This window comes from Scyliorhinus canicula, unplaced genomic scaffold, assembly GCF_902713615.1.
Source record: "Scyliorhinus canicula unplaced genomic scaffold, sScyCan1.1, whole genome shotgun sequence".
NCBI classification, from domain to species: domain Eukaryota; kingdom Metazoa; phylum Chordata; class Chondrichthyes; order Carcharhiniformes; family Scyliorhinidae; genus Scyliorhinus; species Scyliorhinus canicula.
The window spans coordinates 220,731-247,377 of NW_024055727.1; the positions used below are offsets into that span (position 1 = coordinate 220,731).

Genomic DNA, 26,647 nt, shown 5'->3' on the forward strand with positions numbered 1-26,647 from the left:
CTATTCCGGCCAAGTGAACCCTGGGGAATATCCAATCCGGAGCGGGAATATTCCTGAGAAAAGATTGGTAGGGATGGTTTTCAAACAGGGAGAGGATGGATTCCTGGGAACAGTGATGTTGGGATGTCCCAGACATGGCAATGGGGATTCCTGGGAGAGGATGCTTTACGAATGAATACACCTGGTAGGGGTGTGCCCTCGGAATGTTCTGGAGACAGGACAGACTCTGTTCTGGACAGGCTGGACCTTCACGGTAGCACAGTGGTTGGCACAGTAGCTATACAGCTCCCGGGTCCCAGGTTCGATTCCGGCTTGGGTTACTGTCTGTGCGGAGTCTGCATGTTCTCCGCGTTTGTGCGTGGGTTTCCTCCGGGTGCTCCAGTTTCCTCCCACAGTCCAAAGATGTGCAGGTTAGGTGGATTGGCCAAGATAAATTGTCCTTAGTTTCCATATAGATAAGGTTGGTTTATTGGATTATGGGGATTGGGTAGATTTAACTGGTTTTCTCTTTCCAAGGGCCTAATGGCCTCCATCTGCAATGCAGATTCTCTGATTCTATTCCTCCCATGATTATGAAATGAGACGATCCAGCGTTTGTTTTATTTTTTCCATTGTTCCTGGAGGATTCAAATAAACCTGGAGTGGTGTTCAACTCTATCAGAAACCCAGTCCAGAGAACGGTCAATCCGGGGTGTGGTCCAATAATTAAGTAGGGATGACAATCTCTGGTATGTTTGTATCCGGTTTGGGAAACCTGGCCGCCTCAGTGAATCCTGTAAATCAGACTGAATGAGAAATGTAACCTCTCCAAAGGTATCTGAATTATAAACAATTTCCTCCCAGTGCCATCAAACTGACAGGGCTGAAATTCACACTCCACCCCCCCCCAATCCCCTTCTTTAACATTGGAGTTACATTTGCTACTTCCCTCTCTGCAATGTTAATCTCTGTGCCCACTCCTCTCCCAACACCACCACCCACCCACTGCCCATTATATTGATGCTGAGATTATGTTCAGACAGGGAGATTGATTATCCAGTAATTCCCGCGTCTCTCCTTTCTCTCTCTGACAGTTAATTTACTGGGAATTGTGATTCTGTGTCGGAGGAAGTGTGGCCTCTCTACCTGCACCACTCCGCTACCTGGTGGCCATGGCAGCGGCGGATCTGCTGTTTATTATCACTAGACCCATACTGAACAGGATCAATGGTTATTATTTCCCCTGGAATTTCCTGGACCTCACCCCTGTGTGCAGTGTTAACTCTGTCCTGCAGGCTGCAGCCAGGGACTGTTCTGTCTGGTTCACCCTCACTTTCTCCTTTGATCGATTTGTGGCCATTCGCTGCCAGAAACTGAAAACTAAATATTGCACCGGGAAAACTGCGGCTGTGGTTCTGTCAACAACCGGCCTCCTGCTCTGTGTGAAAAACATCCCCCAGTACTTTATATATGAACCTGTGAGGATAATCGACAATGTCCAGTGGGGCTGTCGGGCAAAGAGCAGCTATTGGGCTGACCCGGGATGGGTTGGATATAACTGGTTTAATCAGGTTTTAACCCCATTGATCCCGTTCTTCTCAATCCTGTTGACCAACGCTCTGACAGTCAGACACATTTTACTCAGCAGTCGGGTCCGGAAGACACTGAGGGCTCAGAATCAGGGAGACAATCGCACAGACCGAGAGATGGAGAGCAGAAGGAAGTCAATGATTTTCCTCTTCAGCATCTCGGGAGCTTTCATTCTCCTCTGGACTGTGAACGTTATTAATATTTGTATATCAATGTGAGAGGATTATACTACCTCACCATTCCTCAATTTACTTTTCCAACAAGTCGGATTGATGCTGCGGGATTTAAATTGCTGCACAAACACATTTATTTATGTGGTGACTCAGTCCAGATTCAGGGAGCAGATCAAGATCGCGGTGGAAATATCCGGTTACATCAATTATTAAATTAATGTGTAAATCAAACTGACTGACAGCCTCCTCAGCCAATCAGCAGCTCCCGCCGCTGACTGACAGCCACTCAGCCAATCAGCAGCTCCAGCCGAACACTGAAAGCCTCTCAGCCAATCAGCTGTGGGGGGCACTGTCAGTGCTGTCTGTGTGGGGAGCACTGGCAGTGCTGTCTGTGTGGGGGAGCACTGGCAGTGCTGGCTGTGGGGGAGCACTGGCAGTGCTGGCAGTGGGGGAGCACTGGCAGTTGGCTGTGGGGGGGAGCATTGGCAGTGCTGGCTGTGGGGAGCGCACTGGCAGTGCTGGCTGTGGGGGGGAGCATTAGCAGTGCTGGCTATGTGTGGGAAGCACTGGCAGTGCTGTCTGTGTGGGGGAGCACTGGCAGTGCTGGCTGTGGGGGCGCGCACTGGCAGTGCTGGCTGTGGGGGGGGAGCACTGGCTGTGCTGGCTGTGTGGGTAGCACTGGCAGTGCTGGCTGTGGGGTGGGGGGGGGGGGGGGTGAGCACTGGCAGTGCTGGCTATTTATAAATGACCTGGAGGAGGGCGTAGAAGAATGGTTGAGTAAATTTGCAGATGACACTAAAGTCGGTGGATGTGTGGACAGTTCAGAAGGATGTTACAAGTTACAGAGGACATAGATAAACTGCAGAGCTGGGCTGACAGGTGGCAAATTGAGTTTAATGCAGAAAGGTGTGAGGTGATTCATTTTGGAAGGGAGAACAGGAAGGCAGAGTACTGGGCTAATGGGAAGATTCTGGTAGTGTGGATGAGCAGAGAGATCTCGGTGTCCATGTCCATAGATCCCTGAAAGTTGCCACCCAGGTTGAGAGGCTTGTTAAGAAGGCGTACGGTGTGTTAGATTTATTGGTCGAGGAATGAGGTCATGTTGCATTGTACAAAACTCTGGTGCGGCCGCATTTGGAGTATTGTGTGCAGTTCTGGTCGCCACATTATAGGAAGGATGTGGAAGCATTGGAAGGGGTACAGAGGAGATTTACAAGGATGTTGCCTGGTATGGAGGGAAGATCTTATGAGGGAAGGCTGAGGGACGTGAGGCTGTTTTCGGTAGAGAGAACAAGGTTAAGAGGTGACTTAATTGAGGCATACAAGATGATCAGAGGCTTAGACAGTGTGGACATTGGGAGCCTTTTTCCTCGGATGGTGATGTCCAGCACGAGGGGACATAGTTTTAAATTGAGGGGAGATAGATATTGGACAGATGACAGAGGTAGGTTCTTTACTCAGAGAGTAGTAAGGGTGTGGAATGCCCTGCCTGCAACAGTAGTGGACTCACCAACATGAAACCCATTCAAATGGTCATTAGATAGGCATATGGACGATTAGGGAATAGTGTAGATGGGCTTTAGAGGGGTTTCACAGGGTCGGCGCAACATCGAGGGCCGAAGGACCTGTACTGCGCTGTAATGTTCTATGTTCTATGTACACCCAGAGAAACACACTGATGTTTTGAACTGAGTCCCTGAATGGTCACAGTTACAGAGGCAGCTACACCCCAGAGTGCAGTGGACCCACCCAGAGAAACTCACTGACAATTGGAACTGAATCACTGAATGGTCACAGTTACAGAGGCAGCTACACCCCAGAGTGCAGTGTACCCACCCAGAGAAACTCACTGACAATTGGAAGTGAATCACTGAACGGTCACAGTTACAGAGACAGCCACACCCCAGAGTGCAGTTGGTACCACCCCAGAGAAACACACGAACAACTGGATATGAAACACTGAATGGTCACAGTCAAGTGACAGATATCGTTGAAACAATGTGAGATCTCGAAGGGGTCTGATGCTTTTTTTGTGTAGACCATCATTCTGTTGTTATTAGTTTGACAATATGATCAACATAGTCCTGTGTTTCGAAATATGTCGCTCTCAAAAAACTGATATTCTATTTTTTTAACCCAATTTTGTAAATTTTTTTCATCGTTAAAAAATCTGTTTAAACATGTTGCAACGTCAATACCCCTGAGGTGGTTCCTTGAGGTGTAAATCGCAGTCTTGCGGAATATATAACTTCAGTGTTTAAGAAGTAGAGCCTGCTAGCAGTATGAGGCTCCAATTCACTTCAGACGGAACGTGGGTTTTTCAATTCCAATGTTTGAGAGAATATTCTACCCAATCGTTGCTTTTGTTTTTGTTCCTGGGAAGTACCTATCACCATTGAAGGTATGTAAATCTGTATGTTGGTGGATCTCTTATTTCAAACTGTTACTAAAATTGTTCATCCTGATCTCGTGCTCATTGTTATACAGACACCTGGTCAACGATATCATTCACCTTAATCAAATATCTTCAAACATGTCTGTGGTTTGAATCCGCTTTGTCATCTGACAACAAACATCTCTTTGTAATTCCTGGCATTTATTTTGGAATTTGGAATACTGCGTGCAGTTCTGGTAGCCACATTACCAGAAGGATGTGGAGCTTTAGAGAGGGTGCAGAGGAGGTTCACCAGGATGTTGCCTGGTATGGAGGGTGCTAGCTATGAAGAAAGGTTGAGTAGATTAGGATTTTCGTTGGAAAGACAGAGGTTGAGTGGAGACCTGATTGAGGTCTACAGAATTATGATGGATATCAGGGTGGATAGCAAGAACCTTTTCCCAACAGTTGGGGTGTCAGTTACAAGGGGTCACGATTTCAAGGTGAGAGAGGGAAAGTTAAAGGGAGATATGCGGGAAAGTTTTTTTACGCTGAGGGTGGTGGGTGCATGGAACGCTTTGCCAGTGGAGGTGGTAGAGGCGGGTACGATAGCATCATTTATATGCATCTGGACAGATATATGAACGGGCGGGGAAGAGGGAAGTAGATCTTGGAAAATAGGCGACTGGTTTAGATAAAGGATCTGGATCGGCGCAGGCTGTGAGGGCCGAAGTGCCTTTTCCTGTGCTGTAATTTTCTTTGTTCTTTGTTCTTAATGAAGTTATATTGAGTTAAATTTTGAAGAATGTTAGATTGGATCTCAATTAAGGCAGCCACTCTGAAGCAAGGTAGTGGAAGTAAGAATGAAATTACACTGAGTGTGGGTCTCTCTCGGGAGGAATATCTGACAGCGGGAACAAAGATTACTGGAGGTATCTGTCAGTGTAGAATTGTACTGAGTTTGGGTCACAAACCAGAGTGGGATATCGGACAGCGGGAACAAGGATTACTGGAAGTATCTGTCAGTGTAGAATTGTACTGAGTGTGGGTCAGTAACCAGAGTGGGATATCCGACAGCGGGAACAAGGATTACTGGAAGTATCTGTCAGTGTAGAATTGTACTGAGTTTGGGTCACTAACCAGAGTGGGATATCTGACAGCGGGAACAAGGATTACTGGAAATATCTGTCAGTGTAGAATTGTACTGAGTGTGGGTCACTGGCCAGAGTGGAATATCTGACAGCGGGAACAAGGATTACTGGAACTATCTGTCAGTGTAGAATTGTACTGAGTGTGGGTCACTAACCAGAGTGGAATATCTGACAGCGGGAACAAGGATTACTGGAACTATCTGTCAGTGTAGAATTGTACTGAGTGTTGGTCAGTAACCAGAGTGGGATATCTGACAGCGGTGAACACATATAATAACAATTAAAAGTACAGCACAGGAACAGGCCCTTCGGCCCTCCCTGCCAGTGCCGACCATGATGCCCGTCTAAACTCAAATCTTCTGCACTTCCTGGGTCCGTATCCCTCTATTCCCATCCTATTCATGTATTTGTCAAAATGCCCCTTAAATGTCACTATCGTCCCTGCTTCCACCACCTCCTCCGGCAGCGAGTTCCAGGCACCCACTATCCACTGTGTAAAAAACTTGCCTCGTACATCCCCTCGAAACCTTGCCACTCGCACCTTAAACCTATACCCCCTAGTAATTGACCCCTCTACCCTGGGAGAAGCCTCTGACTATCCACTTTGTCTATGCCCCTCATAATCACAACTCGTGGACAACGCCCACAACTCGTAGACCACGCCCACAACCCCCTAGACCAAGCCCACAGCTCCAACACCACGCGCACAACTCCTAGACCACTCACACAACACCTAGACCACTCACACAACTCGTAGACCACGCCCAGAACTTCTAGACCACGCCCACAACCCCACAGACCACGCCCCCTCACTCACTCTCTGCAATTTGAATTTAAGTGTTGTAATCACTGTTGCTGTGTGGGAAAAGGCCACAGGCCAGTGAGTGAACAGCAAGATCCCACAGCAGCAGCAATCTGGACCTAACCAGATGGGACATTGTCCCTCCTCTACGCCACCCCTCACTCCTGCTGGGAGCTCCATTCCTCACTGTACCTAACACCCCCCCCCCCACCCACCCTCACCACCGTGTTATGCGTGGATTGGAACATCCCTGGAGAAGTCCCTTCACTTTCTGCAGTTAAACTGCCTCTTCAAACTAAGAGAGACCTTTCTAAACCAAAGTCCATTGGCGCACAGAGCGATCCCAGAAGGTGCAGTCAGCAGTGTTGAGTATCATTTACATTTGCTATGGTCTGTTTAGCTCACTGGGCTAATCGCTGGCTTTGAAGGCAGACCAAGGCAAACTAACAGCCCGGATCAATTCCCATAACAGCCTCTCTGAACAGGTGCCGGAATGTGGCAACTAGGGACTTTTCACAGTAACTTCATTTGAAGCTTACTCGTGACAATAAGCCATTTTTGTTGCAGACAGCGTTACACTCACTCACCCAACTAACTAACTAACCTCACTCACTCACTCACTCACTCACTCACTCACCACTCACTCTGGACCGAACCAGATGGGTTTTGTAGGACACGGCCACAACTCCTAGACCACGCCCCATCTGCTGAAACCACGCCCCATCTGCTGAGACCACGCCCACAACTCCTAGACGACGCCCACAAAACATGGGCCATGCCCACAACCCCTAGACCCTCCCACAACCCATAGACCACACCCACAACTCCAAGACCACGCCCACAACTATACCACGCCTTCGACTCGTAGACTAAGCCCAGAACTCCTAGACCACGCCCACTCGTCCTGGACCACGCCCACAACACATTGACCACGCCCTCAACTCCGAGGCAACGCACACTCCTTAGACCACGCCCACAACCTCTAGACCACGCCCACAACCCCTAGACCACGCCCACAAGCCCTAGACCATGCCCCCAATTCCTAGACCACGACCATCTGCTGAAACCACGCCCACAACTCCTAGACCACGCCCACATCAACTAGACCACGCCCACAACTCCTAGACCACGCCCACAACCCCTGGACCACGCCCACAACCCCTAGACCACACCCACAACTCTTAGGCAACGCCCACTCTTCTTAGACCACGCCCCCAATTCCTAGACCATGCCCCATCTGCTGAAACCACGCCCACAACCCCTAGACCACGCCCACAACACCTAGACCATGCCCACATCCCCTAGACAACGCCCACAACCCCTAAACCACGCCCAAAACCCCTGGACCACGTCCTCAACTCCTGGACCACGCCACAACCCACAGACCACGCCCACAACTCATTGACAACGCCCACAACTCCTAGTCCACACACCACAACTCCTAGACCTCGTCCACATCTCGTAGACCACGCCCACTACTCGTAGACCACGCCCACATCCCCTAGACCACGCCCACAACTCCTTGACAACGCCCACAACTCCTAGTCCACACCCACAACTCCTAGACCTCGCCCACAACTCCTAGACCACGCCCACAACTCCTAGACCACGCCCACAACCCCTAGACCACGCTCTGTCCCTCCTCTACGGCACCCCTCACTCCTGCTGGGAGCTCCATTCCTCACTGTACCTAACACCCACCCCCACCCACCCTCACCACCGTGTTATGTGTGGATTGGAACATCCCTGGAGAAGTCCCTTTACTTTCTGCAGTTAAACTGCCTCTTCAAACTAAGAAAGACCTTTCTAAACCAAAGTCCATTGGCGCACAGAGCGATCCCAGAAGGTGCAGTCAGCAGTGTTGAGTATCATTTACATTTGCTATGGGCTGTTTAGCTCACTGGGCTAATCGCTGGCTTTGAAGGCAGACCAAGGCAAACTAACAGCCCGGATCAATTCCCATAACAGCCTCCCTGAACAGGTGCCAGAATGTGGCAACTAGGGACTTTTCACAGTAACTTCATTTGAAGCTTACTCGTGACAATAAGCCATTTTTGTTGCAGACAGCGTTACACTCACTCACCCAACTAACTAACTAACTAACTAACTAACTAACTAACTCAACTCACTCACTCAGTCACTCACTCACCTCACTCACTCACTCACTCACTCACTCACTCACTCACTCACTCACTCACTCACTCACACTCACTCACTCACTCACTCTGGACCTAACCAGATGGGTTTCCTAGGACACGCCCACAACTCCTAGGCCACGCCCCATCTGCTGAAACCACGCCCCATCTACTGAGACCACACCCATCTGCTGAGACCACGCCCACAACTCCTAGACGACGCCCACAAAACATGGGCCATGCCCACAACGCCTAGACCCCTCCCACAACCCATAGACCACACCCCACAACTCCTAGACCACGCCCACAACTATACCACGCCTTCGACTCGTGGACTAAGCCCAGAACTCCTAGACCACGCCCACTCAACCTGGACCACGCTCACAACACATTGACCACGCCCTCAACTCCGAGGCAACGCACACTCCTTAGACCACGCCCACAAGCCCTAGACCATGCCCCCAATTCCTAGGCCACGACCATCTGCTAAAACAACGCCCACAAATCCTAGACCACGCCCACATCAACTAGACCACGCCCACAACTCCTAGACCCACCCCCACAACGCCTGGACCACGCCCACAACCCCTAGACCACACCCACAACTCTTAGGCAACGCCCACTCTTCTTAGACCACGCCCCCAATTCCTAGACCATGCCCCATCTGCTGAAACCACGCCCACAACCCCTAGACCACGCCCACAACTCCTAGACCATGCCCACATCCCCTAGACAACGCCCACAACCCCTAAACCACGCCCAAAACCCCTGGACCACGTCCTCAACTCCTGGACCACGCCCACAACCCATAGACCACGCCCACAACTCCTTGACAACGCCCACAACTCCTAGTCCACACCCACAACTCCTAGACCACGCCCACATCTCCTAGACCACGCCCACTACTCGTAGACCACGCCCACAACCCCTAGACCACGCCCACAACTCCTTGACAACGCCCACAACTCCTAGTCCACACCCACAACTCCTAGACCTCGCCCACATCTCGTAGACCACGCCCACAACCCCTAGACCACGCTCTGTCCCTCCTCTACGCCACCCCTCACTCCTGCTGGGAGCTCCATTCCTCACTGTACCTAACACCCCCCCCCCCACCCACCCTCACCACCGTGTTATGTGTGGATTGGAACATCCCTGGAGAAGTCCCTTTACTTTCTGCAGTTAAACTGCCTCTTCAAACTAAGAAAGACCTTTCTAAACCAAAGTCCATTGCCGCACAGAGCGATCCCAGAAGGTGCAGTCAGCAGTGTTGAGTATCATTTACATTTGCTATAGTCTGTTTAGCTCACTGGGCTAATCGCTGGCTTTGAAGGCAGACCAAGGCAAACTAACAGCCCCGATCAATTCCCATAACAGCCTCCCTGAACAGGTGCCGGAATGTGGCAACTAGGGACTTTTCACAGTAACTTCATTTGAAGCTTACTCGTGACAATAAGCCATTTTTGTTGCAGACAGCGTTACACTCACTCACCCACTAACTAACTAACTAACTAACTAACTAACTAACTCCACTCACTCAGTCACTCACTCACTCACTCACCTCACTCACTCACTCACTCACTCACTAACTAACTACCTCACTCACTCACTCACTCCACTCTGGACCTAACCAGATGGGTTTCCTAGGACACGCCCACAACTCCTAGGCCACGCCCCATCTGCTGAAACCACGCCCCATCTGCTGAGACCACGCCCACAACTAGACGACCGCCCACAAAACATGGGCCATGCCCACAACTCCTAGACCCCTCCCACAACCCATAGACCACACCCACAACTCCTAGACCACGCCCACAACTATACCACGCCTTCGACTCGTGGACTAAGCCCAGAACTCCTAGACGACGCCCCACTCAACCTGGACCACGCCCACAACACATTGACCACGCCCTCAACTCCGAGGCAACGCACACCTCCTTAGACACCGCCCACAAGCCCTAGACCATGCCCCAAATCCTAGACCACGCCCACATCAACTAGACCACGCCCACAACTCCTAGACCACCCCCACAACTCCTAGACCACGCCCACAACCCCTAGACCACACCCACAACTCTTAGGCAACGCCCACTCTTCTTAGACCACGCCCCCAATTCCTAGACCATGCCCCATCTGCTGAAACCACGCCCACAACTCCTAGACCACGCCCACAACACCTAGACCATGCCCACATCCCCTAGACAACGCCCACAACCCCTAAACCACGCCCACAACCCCTAGACCACGCCCACAACTCCTAGACCATGCCCACATCCCCTAGACCACGCCCACAACCCCTAAACCACGCCCAAAACCCCTGGACCACGTCCTCAACTCCTGGACCACGCCCACAACCCATAGACCACGCCACAACTTGACAACGCCCACAACTCCTAGTCCACACCCACAACTCCTAGACCTCGCCCACATCTCGTAGACCACGCCCACTACTCGTAGACCCACGCCCACAACCCCTAGACCACGCTCTGTCCCTCCTCTACGCCACCCCTCACTCCTGCTGGGAGCTCCATTCCTCACTGTACCTAACACCCACCCCACCCACCCTCACCACCGTGTTATGTGTGGATTGGAACATCCCTGGAGAAGGTCCCCTTTACTTTCTGCAGTTAAACTGCCTCTTCAAACTAGAAAGACCTTTCTAAAACCAAAGTCCATTGCCGCACAGAGCGATCCCAGAAGGTGCAGTCAGCAGTGTTGAGTATCATTTACATTTGCTATGGGCTGTTTAGCTCACTGGGCTAATCGCTGGCTTTGAAGGCAGACCAAGGCAAACTAACAGCACGGATCAATTCCCATAACAGGTGAACAGGTGCCAGAATGTGGCTACTAGGGACTTTTCACAGTAACTTCATTTGAAGCTTACTCGTGACAATAAGACATTTTCGTTGCAGACACGGCGTGAGTCAGTGACATTTACCCCGGACGCTCAGAATTAGTGTAAGCCCTGTTATTTTGGAATAACATTAGACAGCTTCATATTCCACATTTGTTTTTACACTCACTCACCAACTAAACTAACTAACTACCTAACTAACTCACTCACTCGCCCACTCACTCACTCACTACTCACTCACTCACTCACTCACTCACATCTCCCACTCACTCACTCACCTCACTCACTCACCACTCACTCACTCACCCAACTAACTAACTAACTACCTCACTCACTAACTAACTAACTCACTCACTCACTCACTCTCGCACTAACTAACTAACTAACTAACTCACTACCTCACTCACTCACTCACTCTGGATTCTAACCAGATGGGGATTCCTAGGACACGCCCACAACTCCTAGACCACGCCCCATCTGCTGAAACCACGCCCCATCTGCTGAGACCACGCCCACAACTCCTAGACGACGCCCACAAACCATGGGCCATGCCCACAACCCCGAGACCCCGCCCACAACACATAGACCTCGCCCACAACTCCTAGACCCACGCCCACAACAACCTAGACCACGCCCACAACCCATAGACCACGCCCACAACCCCTGGACCACGCCCACAACCCATAGACCACCCCCACAACCCCTGGACCACTCCCATAGCTCCTATGCCACGCCCACAACCCCTGGACCACGCCTGGATTGGCGGAGCAGGCTCGAGGGGCCAGATGGCCTACTCCTGCTCCTAGTTCTTATGTTCTTATGTTATTATATTTTCTCATCCCCATTCTCCTGCCTTCTCCCCCATAATCCCTGATCCCCCTATTAATCAAGAACCTATATATCTCTGTCTTAAAGACACTCTGTGAATTGGCCTCCACAATTAATAATTACTCTTGCTTTTCTGATTGGACCTTTGCTGTTCGTAGGACATATAAAGGATTTGGAGGAAAATGTAACTGATTAGTAAGTTTGTGGACGACACAAAGATTGGTGGAATTGCGGATAGCGATGGGGACTGTCAGACGATACAGCAGGACTTAGATCATTTGGAGACTTGGGCAGAGGGATGGCAGATGGAGTTTAATCCGGACAAATGTGAGGTAATGCATTTTGGAAGGTCTAATGCAGAGCCCTCAAGAGTATTGAAAGTCAGAGATCCAGGTGTACAGGTCCACAGGTCACTCAAAGGGGCAACACAGGTGGAGAAGGTAGGCAAGAAGGCATACGGCATGCTTGCCTTCATTGGCCGGGGGCTTTGAGTATAATAATTGGCAAGTAATTTTACAGCTGTATAGAATCTTAATTAGGCCATTTTTGGAGTATAGTGTTCAATTCAGGGCGCCACACTAGGAGGTGGTGGAAGCAGCGATGATAGTGACATTTAAGTGGCGTCTTGACAAATACATGAATAGGATGGGAAAAGAGGGATACGAACCCAGGAAGTGCAGAAGATTTGAGTTTAGACGGGCAGCATGGTCGGCGCAGTCTGGGAGGGCCGAAGGGCCTGTTCCTGTGCTGTACTATTCTTTGTCATTATACTTGTTCACCGCTGTCAGATATCCCACTCTGGTTAGTGACCCCACACTCAGTACAATTCTAATCTGACAAATACTTCCAGTAATCCTTGTTCCCGCTGTCAGATATTCCACTCTGGTTAGTGACCCACACTCAGTACAATTATACACTGACAGACACTTCCAGTAATCCTTGTTCCCGCTGTCAGATATTCCACTGTGGTTACTGACCCCACACTCAGTACAATTCTACACGGACAGATACTTCCAATAATCCTTGTTCCCGCTGTCAGATATTCCACTCTGGTTAGTGACCCACACTCAGTACAATTCTACACGGACAGATACTTCCAATAATCCTTGTTCCCGCTGTCAGATATTCCATTCTGGTTAGTGACCAACACTCAGTACAATTCTAATCTGACAAATACTTCCAATAATTCTTGTTCCCGCTGCCAGATATTCCACTCTGGTTAGTGACCCACACTCAGTACAATTCTACACTGACAGATATTTCCAGTAATCCTTATTCCGCTGTCAGATATTCCACTCTGGTTAGTGACCCACACTCAGTACAATTCTACACTGACAGATATTTCCAGTAATCCTTGTTCCCGCTATCAGATATTCCACTCTGTTAGTGCCCCGCACTCAGTACAATTCTACACTGACAGATACTTCCAGTAATCCTTGTTCCTGCTGTCAGATATTCCACTCTGGTTAGTGACCCACACTCAGTACAATTCAACACTGACAGATACTTCCAGTAATCCTTGTTCCCGCTGTCAGATATTCCACTCTGATTAGTGACCCACACGCCGTGTGCTTTAATTCTTTTTCCTCCTAAACCTCCCATCAGAGAAATTGCCTTCACTGAGATCCAATCTACCATTACACAAGATACCACTCAATATCATATTTTCATCGGTCAGAGATCCAGTGAGTAACAAATAGAGGTTTATTGTGAGTTGATGGAAGGGATTCAACTATTGACATGCTTAAAGACATTTGACATTATATAGTTGACCATGTGTCTGTACAACAGTCAGCACGAGATCAGGATTAAACATTTTCAGTCAGAGTTTCAAATCAGCGAACCGCTCACACACAGATTTACACAACTTCAATGGTGATAGACACTACCAGGAACACCAACGGTAGCAATGATTGGGTAGAATATTTTCTCAGCAGTCTCAATTGGATACAGCATTTTCACTGTGAAGTGATGCGTCCTTCCTGCGATTGGCAATCTCTCTCTCTGAAACTCTGAGGTTATATATTCTCCAAGCTGTTAATTGTTACCCTGTGGAACCACCTCAGGCACATTGAGGTTGTGACAGTGTTTAACTTATTTTTCAAGATGTGAACAACTGATTGAGATATTGTGTTCAGTGAAAACAAATATTTTTTTTAGAGTGAGTGACCATTTCCCAAACACTGGACTGTGTTGATCACATTGTTCAGCTAACATTAACAGAAAGGATGCTGTCCACTCTCAGAAACCATCAGTCCATCTCTAGATCTCAGATTGTTTCAGTGATATCCCCTCACTCCACTGTGACCATTGAGTGATTAAGTTCCAATTATCAGTGTGTTTCTCTGGGTGGGTCCACTGCACTCTGGGGTGTAGCTGCCTCTGTAACTGTGACCATTCAGTGATTCAGTTCCAATTGTCAGTGTGTTTCTCTGGGTGGGTCCACTGCACTCTGGGGTGTAGCTGCCTCTGTAACTGTGACCATTCAGTGATTCAGTTCCAATCGTCAGTGTGTTTCTCTGGGTGGGTCCACTGCCACTCTGGGGTGTAGCTGCCTCTGTAACTGTGACCATCAAGTGATTCAGTTCCAATTGTCAGTGTGTTTCTCTGGGTGGGTCCAACTGCACTCTGGGATGTAGCTGTCTCTGTAACTGTGTCCATTCAGTGATTCAGTTCCAATTGTCAGTGTGTTTCTCTGGGTGGGTCCACTGCACTCTGGGGGTGTAGCTGTCTCTGTAACCGTGACCATTCAGTGATTTCAGTTCCAATTGTCAGTGTGTTTTCTCTGGGTGGGTCCCACTGCAATTTAGGATGTAGCTGGTCACTGTAACTGTGACCATTCAGTGATTCAGTTCCAATTGTCAGTGTGTTTCTCTGGGTGGGTCCACTGCACTCTGAGGTGTAGCTGCCTCTGTAACTATGACCGTTCAGTTTTGCAATATAAGTGATTGCATTTTTAAAAGTCTCAAAAATCTGGAACAAGTTAAAATCCAAAGCAAATTTTCCATAACTGAATCTGATTCAACTCCACAAACGAAGGAAACATTTTGAACACCTCAGAAGACTGAGGGACTGCTGCTGATGCAAACACCTCACTTCAGTACATCAGGAAATCATAATGAGCTGTGAAAATAATGCACTGTCTCTAACTCATACTGGTCCTCCCCGTTGTAGACAATCTTATAATGGAAGGCAGGCGGTTTGAGATCGACAGCAAGTGAACGCTGGTCTGTGACATGTGCTGATGGAAGATAGGGTGATAAGTCTGAAAATGTGCCGCACGGAGACCTCGTTAATCGGCCGCACGTATAGTCGGTCGAGCATAGCCAGGGTCTCAGTATATGAGGTGGTACAATTGAGTTGCGTAGAGATATCATGGCTCACCCGTGCGTGCAGTCTGCCGATTTTCTGCTCCTCTGTCGTCTCGGATGTGCTTGATTCAAACCAGGTAGGCCTTGAAGCATCGAAGCCAGTGTATGAAGATTTCCTTCTTCTCTGCAGCCTGTTCTGGTTGGTCGGGTTTGAGGGCTGATTCCATAATAGTTTTCTTCAAGTTTTTTAAGACTATTAAATTGATGTGACCATCATTTCACTAGAGACACGATTGGAAGTAATCTGTGGTTTTTAATAGTCTTACAACTGAGCCGGCCTGTGACCAGAGGAACTGGGGGCAGGCTCACGGCTGGAGCACTTTATACTTCCTGTAGTGGGAGGGGCCATGGGCGGAGCCAAGGGTGGAGCCCAGTACCAGCTCGTCATCTCCCTCTGTGGGCAGAGCCGCGCAACGGCTCACAGACAGAGCCCACAAAGACATAATACAATGCAATGCAATACAGTGTGAATTCACCACAAGGAGTGAAAGAGAATGAGGTGTTCAAGAGGGTGATGATGTGGATATGCCGATGTTGGACTGGGGTGAACACACTAAGACGTTTTACAACACCAGGTTAAAGTCCAACAGGTTTGTTTAAAACACGAGCTTTCGGAGAGCAGCTCCTTTCTCAGGTTCCTCTAACCTGGTGTTGGAAGAGGGTGATGGAGTTGATTGAGAGTAAATGAAGGGGACAGAGTGGAGAGAAAGCGGGCGTGGAAGGGGAAGATGGTGTGAGGTGTGTAAAATGCTCTCATAACTTTCGAGACATGACAACTCCGCCATAAATACCTCGAGTGTGGGGGTTAAGGTAGAGAGAGATGTGAGCAGCCTTGGGGAGAGGGAGTTGCAATGCCAGATTTCATGATACGGGGGGGTGAGTGCGAGTGTGAGAGATGGAGAGTGATGAATAGTGAGTGATAAAGAGGGATTGCATGCGAGAGACTGAGCGTGTGCACGGCGGCGAGTGTTCACAAGTTGGGATTGAGTGTGTTAGTGAGTGTGCAAGAGAGAAAGTGTGTCTGATGGTGTGAGAGAGGGAGGAGGTATGAGAGAGGGATAACTTCAGCGAGTATCTGTATGTGTGTATGTGATGGAGGGGAGAGGGGTGTGTGTGAGGATGTGCGTGTGGGAGGGAGTAGTGGGTCTGTGGAATGGAGTATGTGTGTGGGAGGGAGAGAGTGTATGTGGGAGGGAGTATGTGGGTCTGTGGAGTGGAGTATGTGTGGGAGGGAGTGTGTGGGAGATTGTGTGTGTGGGGAAGGATTGTGTGTATGGAGAGGGAGGTGTGGGGAGTGTGTGGGAGAGTGTATGTGTGTGGGAGTGTGTGTGTGGGGAAGGATTGTGTGTGTGGAGAGGAAGGTGTGTGGGAGTGTGTGGGAGAGTGTGAGTGGGAGGGAGTGTATGTGGGAGGGAGTATGTGGGAGAGTGTGTGTGGGAGGGAGTATGTGGGTCTGAGGAGTGATTGTGTGTGGGGGAGTGTGTGGGAGATGTGTGGGAGGGAGCAGAGTGTATTGTGTTGGGAGATAGTGTGTGTGTGGTGGGGTTAGGATTGTGTGTATGGAGAGGGAGGTGTTTGGCAGTGTGTGGGAGAGTTTGGTGTGGATGGAGAGTGTGTGTGGAGGGAGTATGTGGGTCTGTGGAATTGAGTATGTGTGTGGGCGGGAGGAGTGTGTGTGGGAGGGAGTATGTGGGTCTGTGGAATGGAAGTATGTGTTGGGAGGGAGAGTGTGTGTGGGAGGAGGTATGTGGGCCTGTGGAATGGAGTATGTGTGTGGGAGGGAGAGAGTGTGTGTGGGAGGGAGTATGTGGGTCTGTGGAATGGAGTATGTGTGGGAGGGAGTGTGGGAGATGTGTGTGGGAGGGAGAGAGTGTATGTGTGTGGGAGATAGTGTGTGAGTGTGGGGAGGATTGTGTGTGTGGAGAGGGAGGTGTGTGGGAGTGTGTGTGGGGGGAGGATTGTGTGTGTGGAGAGGGAGGTGTGTGGGAGTGTGGTGGGAGAGTGTGTGTGGGAGGGAGAGTGTGTGTGTGGGCGGGTGTTGTGTGTGGAGAGGGAGGTGCGTGGGAGTGGTGTTGGGAGAGTGTGTGTATTGTGGGAGGGAGAGGTGTGTGTGGGGAGGGTGTGTGTGGGGAGAGGGAGGTGTGTGGGAGTGTGTGTGGGGGGTGTGTGTGGGAGGGAGTGTGTGGGAGGGAGAGAGGGAGTGTGTGGGGGGGGTGATTGTGTGTGGAGAGGGAAGTGTGTGGGAGTGTGTGGGGGGTGGATTGTGTGTGTGGAGAGGGAGGTGTGTGGGAGTGTGTGTGTCCCAGGATGTACCTCGATCTTCTCCCAGTTTTATGCCACTCACATTTTATTCACACCCATTTAATCCGTCCATTTTCACCCCATTTTAATCCCCCAATTCACTCCCACAAAAATCTGTTCCGCTTCCAATTCCCCCCACCCAATTAAGTCCCCCATTGGCCAACTATTTGGCCCCCATTTTGTCCCCAGAGTTAATGCACCCTCCCATTTTATAACCTCTGCCAATTAATCCCCCCCCCCCATTTTATGCCAGGCCCATTTTAGGGCCACATCACCAATATAATCCCCCCACATTATTTTTTTTTTTAAACTATTTTTTTTTATTCTCCTACTTTTTTCACATTTCTCACCAAACTTGCAACCCAAACAACAATCAACAATAATTACGTTATGAATGTAATTGTCAATCCCCATATCATAACAACGGTCCCAAACTCCCACCAAACCCCCAAACATTAGCGTGCATGTTAACGGAAACAAATGACAAAAGAAATCAGGAATCACCCATAGTCACCATTAACACACACAAGCCCCCCCCCCCCTCCAACCCACCCACCCACCCCCCCTCCCCCAAACTAACGTTCGATGTTATCCAGCATTGAAAGTGCATAATCAATAAGACCCATGAATTGTGGAACCCTTCCATCCTTCCTCTCAGTTCAAACTTACCCTTACTCAAGAGTCAAGAATTCCAGTAGGTCACTCCGTCAGGCCAGGGCACAGGGTGGAGAGGTTAGTCTCCATCCCAACAGGATCCGCCTTCGGGCGATCAACGAGGCGAAGGCGTCAACATTTGCCTCCGTACCCGTTTCCAATCCCGGCTGGTCCAGCAAACTGAATATGGCCTCCCGGGAGCCCGGGTCCAGTTTCACGTGCACCACTTTAGAAATTACCCTAAAAACCTCCTTCCAGTAATCCTCCAGCTTTGGGCAGGACCAAAACATATGAACGTGATTATCCCCCCGCAACATTCAAACACATCTTCTAACTCTCAAAGAATCGGCCCAATCTCGACCCGTGAGGTGTGCTCTGTACACCACCTTCAGCTGTATCAGCCCCAATCTCATGCACGAGGTGGAGGCTTTCACTCCACGGAGCACCTCACACCAGAACCCCTCCTCCATCTCCTCTCCCAGCTCTTCCTCCCACTTTGCTTTGATCCCTTCCAGTTGCCTTCTCCTCCCAAAATAGCTCAGTAGACTGCTGACTCTACTCCCTACTCAGTCCCCCTCCAGCAATGTAGAGGCCAGCTCTTCGGGAAGTTCTGTATCTCCTTCCTGGCAAAATCTCCAATCTGCATGTAATCTAAACATTTCCACCCCTGCTCCAGCCCCCATACTTCGCTTCCAGCTCCTTCAATATGCAACCCGAGAAAACAACAATCTTTTAGAGTCTTAATCCCCTGTCCTCCCACCTCCGAAATTTCCATCCCAAATCCCTGCTCAAATCTGTGGTTCCCCCGAATCGACATTTCCCTTGACCCTGGCCCAAACCGAAGTGTTGGCAAACAGTCTCCAAATTCTCAATGAAGCGATTACTCCGGATTCCCTGTGTATTTCCCTGGGGCCTCGGGAGCGGCGCTGTTGCTAGCGCCTTCAATCCCGACTCCCTTCACAAACTCTCCTCCATGCTGACCCACTGGCGAATCAATCCCTCAGACGCAGCTCCCAACCTTCCCCACATGATAGCAAAACGTTTCAAATATATTGATCTGATTTCATTCATTTGCTCTGAGATGTTTATTTGTATATTTATTGTTCCCGTAACATTTTCCGCTTCAAATATGTTATTTCGGTTATAATGATCCTGTCTTGAAGTTTCCCAACGAGCACACACACACCACAACGTTCATTGCACATGAACAGACACTTTCACACACACCCAGCCACAGAAAAGCCCGTCCACATGCGCTTAATGGAATAGCTCGGTGACAGAGTAATGGAATTCAAGGAACTAAATGCCTTGTTTTGTGCAACAGCGAACATAACGATGTTCCAAAAATCTCAAATTCGTGGAACATATTAAGTGGGCTGTTTTCCACACGGCTGCACCATCATTGTCCTCCATGACACCAGAAACTGCATCAGCATCACCTGTGAAATTAGAAGGAACTAATAGTGAGTGAGACACATTAATTAACGTCCTCGTTTCTGGTATCCTCCTGTCTGGTACTAAAGCAACAAGGTAAACGATAAATGGTACAAATTATTATTTAGAAAAACTTCCGAGCGGCAACATTTCCGTTTCTAAAGCCAGTCTTCATATTGCATTCTGTTCAGCAAGAATCTTGTGTGATGACTAAGCTGTTGGCAATTATTACCTCGTTATTTGCATTTAATTTAGGGGGCAGCAACGGTAGCATTGTGGATAGCACAATGGCTTCACAGCTCCAGGTCCCAGGTTCGATTCCGGCTTGGGTCACGGTCTGTGCGGAATCTGGCACGTTTCTCCCCGTGTGTGCGTGGGTTTCCTCCGGGTGCTCCGGTTTCCTCCCACTGTCCAAAGATGTGCGGGTTAGGTGGATTCGCCATGATAAATTATCCTAGTGTCCAAAATTGCCCTTTGTGTTGGGTGGGGTTACTGGGTTATGGGGATAGGATGGAGGTGTTAATCTTGGGTAGGGTGCTCTTTCCAGGAGCCGGTGCAGACTCGATGGGCCGAATGGCCCCCTTCTGCACTGTACATTCTATGTAATCTATGTAAAATTTCAATCTGATGACAGTTTTTTCAGTGGTAGCCTCGAGAAGGTGCTCGATGAAGAAATTCTATCATGACATACCTTGGGTGAATTCTCCCAAAGGGAGACAAAGTGCTGACGCCGGAGTGGAAACCGGAGTGTTTTCATTCCGTCGCGGAGGCTGCTCCTCTCCCCCATTCTCCCCCCCCCGCCCCCCAGTGTAGCCACTGAAGTTGGCCATTCCCTAAATACAAAATGGAGGCACGCAAAGCATACAGGATAAAATGGACAATGTTTGCAGCCCCAGCAGGCTGCCCTTAGCAGGTGTGGATTCTGTCTGCTGAGAACGCAGACAGCACCGAAACGAACATTCTGCATACTAATGAGGCAATCTCCAGGATAGTTAGCATTTAATGGAACGATTCCAGATACAATGGACAGAAATGGGGAAGTAACTGCAACATTGTAAGGATACCAGACACTCAGGCACCAACAGGGTCGAAAACAAAGAGCCTGAAAGCCCGCCCAGTAGCTAAGGAACAGCCTCAGTATTGGGGGGATTCAAACCATATCGATTGGGAAGAGACCCAATCGATTCCGAGCAGGTAAGGGAGTCCGCCCAAAGGGTGCGGATCCCTGGGACCTATTAAAAGACAGGTCCCACACATGGTTCAGTCTTCTTGTCCAGCCCTCCTCTCTCCTTGACCTGCCCTGCCTTGTGGACCAGCACCTCGACAGCTTTTGCCAAGAAGACCTTGAAGGAGAGGGAGGAGAGGGTTGGGACAGCAGCCGCCAGCAAGTAAGTATCTCACAACGATCGCTACCAGAGATAGACACTCCTGACCCCTTTTTAATCAATACCAACCTGGTCTGCAGACCAGAGCAGAGCAAGAGACCTGTTCCCTGAACCGGCAGTTCCTTCGAGATAAGTATTTGTTTATTTAGCTGTAGGAATAGTTTAATTCCTTTTAGCGTGTCCATGGGTAGTTATTATAATTGTATTATAATAAACTCAGTTGTTTGGAACTTACTAATTGCTGTATGGTTTATGCTTTGAACTTCACGTTGAAACTTGTGGCGGTATCTTAACGATACCTGGCGGACTCCAGAGCTAAGTAACGAACCAGAGCCAAATGGAGTGTTCGGCACACTCACCCAGAAGAGCAAACACCACCGGGAGCGGCGGCGCGTCAATCTCGTGCGCCGGACCTTAACGCTTGCGTCAAAGCGGCACCGCTTGAATGACACGGCCGGCGGCGCCTGAATGATGTCTTCCGCGCATGCGCAAGGTCGGCCGGCGCCATCCAGCGGCGCGGTTGCCATATTCCCCTCCGCTGCCCCGCAAGACATGGCGGCTTGAATCTTGAGGGGCGGCGGAGGGAAAAGTGCGTCCTTTAAGACGCCGGCCCGACGATCGGTGGGCACAGATCGCGGGAAAGACCGCTCCTGAGCACCCCCCTGGTGGTTCGATCCTCCCTCCGCCCCACAGGCCCCACAGCAGCCGTCACGCGCTGTTCACGCCGGCGGCGACCGGGTGTGGTTGGCGCCGGTGTAAAACTGGTCGGGTTCGTCAGGCCTCTCGGCCCATCCGGGCCGGAGAATTGCCGCTTGACCGGAGCGGCGATTCTTCCGAACGGCCTGTCGCAAAACGCGACACGCCAGTTTGGGGGGGGGGGGGGCGGTGGGAGAATCTCGTGCGTGTGCCAGGGCGGCGTGGCGTAATTTGCCCGGCCCTCCCGCGATTCTCCCACCCAGCGTGGGGAGCGGAGAATCGCGCCCCTTGTGTTTCTGCTTCTTGAAGCACCGTGTACCCATTGACAATTATAGTCAACATCATGAAACATCTCCAATCAATAAAATGTCCCTTTCATTTGTGTTCATCCAATGGTTGTCAGGATTGTTACTTTCCTCAATTCGGAGTCAGTAACTATCTATATTTCTATCCAATGTTCCAGTGAAGCGCAACGCAAACTGGAGGAACAATCTCTCATCGTCCGGTTAGGCTCAGCCTTCCGGCATGAACATCGAATTCAACAACTTCAGATAATCAGCCCCACCGTGACCCATTGTTTTCATTTCATTTTAACTGTCTTTTACAATTTCTTTCTCTCTTAAACAGACATTTAAATTTCCCCCATCTTATCCACCTTTCCTGCACCTTTCTCCTCTTTGCTTCCCCTTTCCCCCTCCCCCCACACCTACAGGTCATCCTCTGATGTCAGTTTCTCTGCTGTTGACCTTTCACATCTTTTGTCCTCTCTGGGGACTTCCATTTAACACTCTTTCCCCTTGGTTTCTGTGGACATTAACAACCGGTTTCCCTGGTTTTCATAGTACATATAACATAGAACATTACAGGCGCAGTACAGGCCCTTCGGTCCTCGATGTTGCGCCGTCCTGTGAAACCCCTCTAAAGCCCATCTACCACTATTCCCTTATCGTCCATATGCCTATCCAATGACCATTTGAATACGTTTAGTGTTGGCGAGTCCATCTACTGTTGCAGGCAGGGCATTCCACGCCCATACTACTCTCCGAGTAAAGAACCCCCCTCTGACATCTGTCCTATATCTATCTCCCTCAATTTAAAGCTGTCCCCCTCGTGCTGGACATCACCATCCGAGGAAAAGGCTCTCACTGTCCACCCTTTCTAATCCTCTGATCATCTTGTATGGGCTCAATTAAGTCACCTCTTAACCTTCTTCTCTCTGACGAAAACAACCTCTAGTCCCTCAACCTTTCCTCATATGAACTGTGCACAATTTAGTGGCTGAGGTTGAAAATGTGTCTTCCAATTATCAATACTGTGAACAGTTTTGTTCCCTTATGGAAGAAGCGGTTTGCTGACATCTATAGGAGGGTGGTGGTGTTGGGGTGTTGTCACTAACTTGTATTCCAGAGATCCAGGGAAAGGAACTGGGATCCCAGTTTCCAATCCCACCATACAAAAAAAACAAAGAACAAAGAAAATTACAGCACATGAACCGACCCTTCGACCCTCCCAGCCTGCGCCGATCCAGATCCTTTATCTAAACCTGTCGCCTATTTTCCAAGGTCTATTTCCCTCTGTTCCCCGCCCGTTCATATATCTGTCCAGATGCATCTTAAATGATGCTATCGTGCCCGCCTCTACCACCTTCGCCAGCAATGCGTTCCAGGCACCACTTCTGCGTTAAAAACTTTCCACGCACGTCTCCCTGTACAACTGCAACATTGACCTCATGGCTCCGGAACTCAATACCTCTACCAATAAAAGCTAACACACCGTACGCCTTCTTAACAACCCTCTCAACCTGGGTGGCAACTTTCAGGGATCTATGTACATGGACACCGAGATCTCTTTGCTCATCCACACTACCAAGAATCTTACCATTAGCCCAGAACTCTGTCTTCCTGTATTCCTTCCAGAATGAATCACCCTCACACTTCTCCACATTAAACTCCATTTTGCCACCTCTCAGCCCAGCTCTGCAGCTTATCAATGTCCCTCTGTAACTTGTAACATCCTTTCGCACTGTCCACAACTCCACCGACGTTAGTGTCATCTGCATATTTACTCACCCCATCCGTCTACGCCCTCCTCCACGTCATTTATAAAAATGACAACCAGCAGCGGCCCCAAAACAGATCCTTGTGGTACACCACTAGTAACTGGACTCCAATCTGAAAATTTCCCATCAACCACCACCCTCTGTCTTCTTTCAGCTAGCCAATTTCTGATCCAAAACTACTAAATCACCCCTGAATCTCATGCCTCCGTATTTCTGAAATAGCCTACCGTGGGGAACCTAATCACACGCTTTGCTGAAATCCATATACACCACATCAACTAATGTAGCCATGCTGGCCACGCAAAATGGACACTGAGCCAAACTAAAATGGAAGACAGAAGGAAAAGACTGTTTAGTGAGAACAGACAGCCTGCTCTCAACTAATTAGCATTTTGCAAGCAGCAAACCAGTTTTCTGGCCAGGTGCAGATCTCCAAGCCAAAGGTGTTAATGGCAAAGCGCTTAACATTCTGATGAGGCAGCCCAGATCCAGGCACACACAATGGCAACATTTCCATCTCAATGTAGCACTTAATTGGTGGAGCAGACAGGATGGCACCAGAGTAACGAATATCGAAACCACCCCCCAACATCGAGGGAAGCCCCCGCATTGGAGGATTTCGAAGGTAGCCGTTTGGAAACGTTCCAATCGGTACCGAAAGGTAGAGCCCGCCTAGAAGGGGGCAAGGACATTAGAGAGGGGTATAAAAGCAAATTCCCCACAGAGTCCGGTCTGTTAAACTCGTGCTCCGGCTCTGACTGACATCTTGCATCCTGACTCCAGCCGTTGAGCACCAGCCGCCGAAACCGTAAGTTCAACGCTCGCTACGCGATCCAAGCCCACTAGACCCCCAGTACCAGAACGCTTGCTGAAGGCTGCAGTACAAGACCAGGACGAAGGCCTCGTTCTCTGACCTTGCCTGTTCCTGTTAGATAAGTATTCTGTTCACTTAAAGTTTAGTTATAGCTTAGTCTCTTAGTGTGCATGGGTATTTATTATAACTGTATAATAAATATTGATCGTTTGAACTTTACTAATCGGTGTATAGCTTTTATTCGTTTGAACCCTTGAGGACCTGTGTCACCACCCCAGCAACCCCCTGTTCCAAATTATACAAAGAGAGTCAGAGAAAATGGCCATGCAGGCAATGGAACGTCTGATGGATCCAGCAAAGTTTGTGGTCGCAGCGACCAGCAACAGTAGCAGGGTAGGCCAGTGTCCCACGTGGGAGCTGGAACTCCGCAAATATTTACAAGGAAAGGGATGGCCCCTTTGGAAAGAGTTTTGTGCAAATGGAGGAGACAGGTCCCGGGAGTATAGGTCATACTTGGTGGGAGAACCTCTCTCAAATACACAAAAAGAATCTAGGTAAAGTACGCAAGCCGATGGCGATTGTGTCCTGTTTGGCACAGTTGCGAGGCGCAGAGGAGGTCATCAGGACGCTCCGGACAGATTTAGAAGAGAGGAATAGGATGAGTAAGGTCGATGTCAGGGACGTCGAGAAAGAAAACCTGGAATTAAAAGGGAAGTTGGCAGAGAAGGATAGAGAGGTGGATGATGCCAAGAGGGCTCACCAGTCTTGTCTAGCTCATCTGAGCAGTTCCCAGACCCAGTATGAGAAAGCCTATCAGGACGTGCAACGTGCCGTTCTGATAAGACAGGAATCGGAAAAGCAGGTGGAGGCATTGCAAAGGCAATGTTCCGATCTCAAAGCAGCTTTGAGAGCACTCCATGCTGCAACGACCGAACAAAGACAAAGCACAGTTGACCACGCGAAATGCAGGAAACAGATTGCGGAATTGCAATCTCTGCTTTCGGTGCAGAATGGCTTCCAAAGCACCTTTGGAGCACAGTTAGATGGGGAAAATGCCCCAGATTGGCAGGAATTAAGCGAGACAGCGCAGCGTTATGTTCAGGGAACATGTGCGCCCGCAGCTCAGCAGAAACGACAGGCACCCCAACCCCCCACAGCTCAGACCATAACCGCACCCATGAATCCCGTAACCACGCAGAGAAAAGCCGAATCAGAAGGCGCTCCAGACATAACTTACACCACCCCTTTAACAGTAACCCAGCTAAGGGACGCTTGTGAAAAGATCACTCCGTTCCTCCCCACCGCAGACCCCCACCAGTTTTTTCGCTAAAGTAAAACAGCAGGCTACCATGTACGGCCTGGATGAGAGAGAGCAGGTTAAGCTCACCGTGCTGAGCTTAGACCAAAGTGTAGTAGCAGCCCTCCCCGACCCACAGAACGTGGCAGGAGGCAGCCTAGAGGAGATGCACACCGCCATTTTAGATGCCATCGGGTACAATAGAGGTGACCCCGTAGAAGGATTGAATATGTGCAGGCAGAAAAGATCCGAACACCCCACAGCATTCGCAGGAAGGCTGTGGATTCATTTCAGCGCAGTTTTCGGACAGCTAGATAGAGTGCATTTAACCCGCGAAAACATGGTTAAGTGGACACGCACAATTATCTCACACGCAACAGAAGCAGGACAGAGCGCTTGCAATAGCTATGACCCCTCAGAAGAGGCCCATAACGAAAAATGGGTCCTGAAAAGATTGTCCCGCGCTTGGGAGCAATCGCTTCAGGCAAAAGGAAAAGTTAGATCCCCAGAAGAGGCTCAGGCTGCTGCAGATATCCAAGCAGTCAGAGAGCACCAGAAGCCCGCATGGGTAAATGAAGGCAAGAGCAGCCCTCAACAGAAAGGACAGGAATGCTATAACTGTGGACAGTTAGGGCATTGGGCAAAAGAGTGTAATGCACCCCAGCGATCTCAGAGAGGCCAGCAGACAGGCACTCTGAACCGCAGTAAGGCAAAACCCATCCACAATGTGATAACACAGTCAGGACCCAC

The 26,647-nt window shown here is 49.6% G+C and overlaps 1 protein-coding gene across 7 annotated transcripts in view; it reads right to left on the bottom strand.

Annotated features, from left to right (window-relative positions):
• Window positions 1-26,647, bottom strand: part of LOC119960717 (Fc receptor-like protein 5) — a 177,500-nt gene that overhangs the window by 61,524 nt on the left and 89,329 nt on the right. For 5 of the 7 annotated variants that reach the window (XM_038788336.1, XM_038788335.1, XM_038788337.1 and 2 more), the window contains one exon: window positions 19,489-19,651. The exons of 1 other annotated variant lie outside the window; for it this stretch is intronic. In XM_038788336.1, the coding sequence (XP_038644264.1) occupies window positions 19,512-19,651 (140 nt within the window). In that variant the 3' untranslated portion in view covers window positions 19,489-19,511. Of the gene's footprint in view, window positions 1-19,488; window positions 19,652-26,647 lie in introns of those variants that run through there. One more of the 7 variants, XR_005459502.1, reaches the window with a different exon arrangement.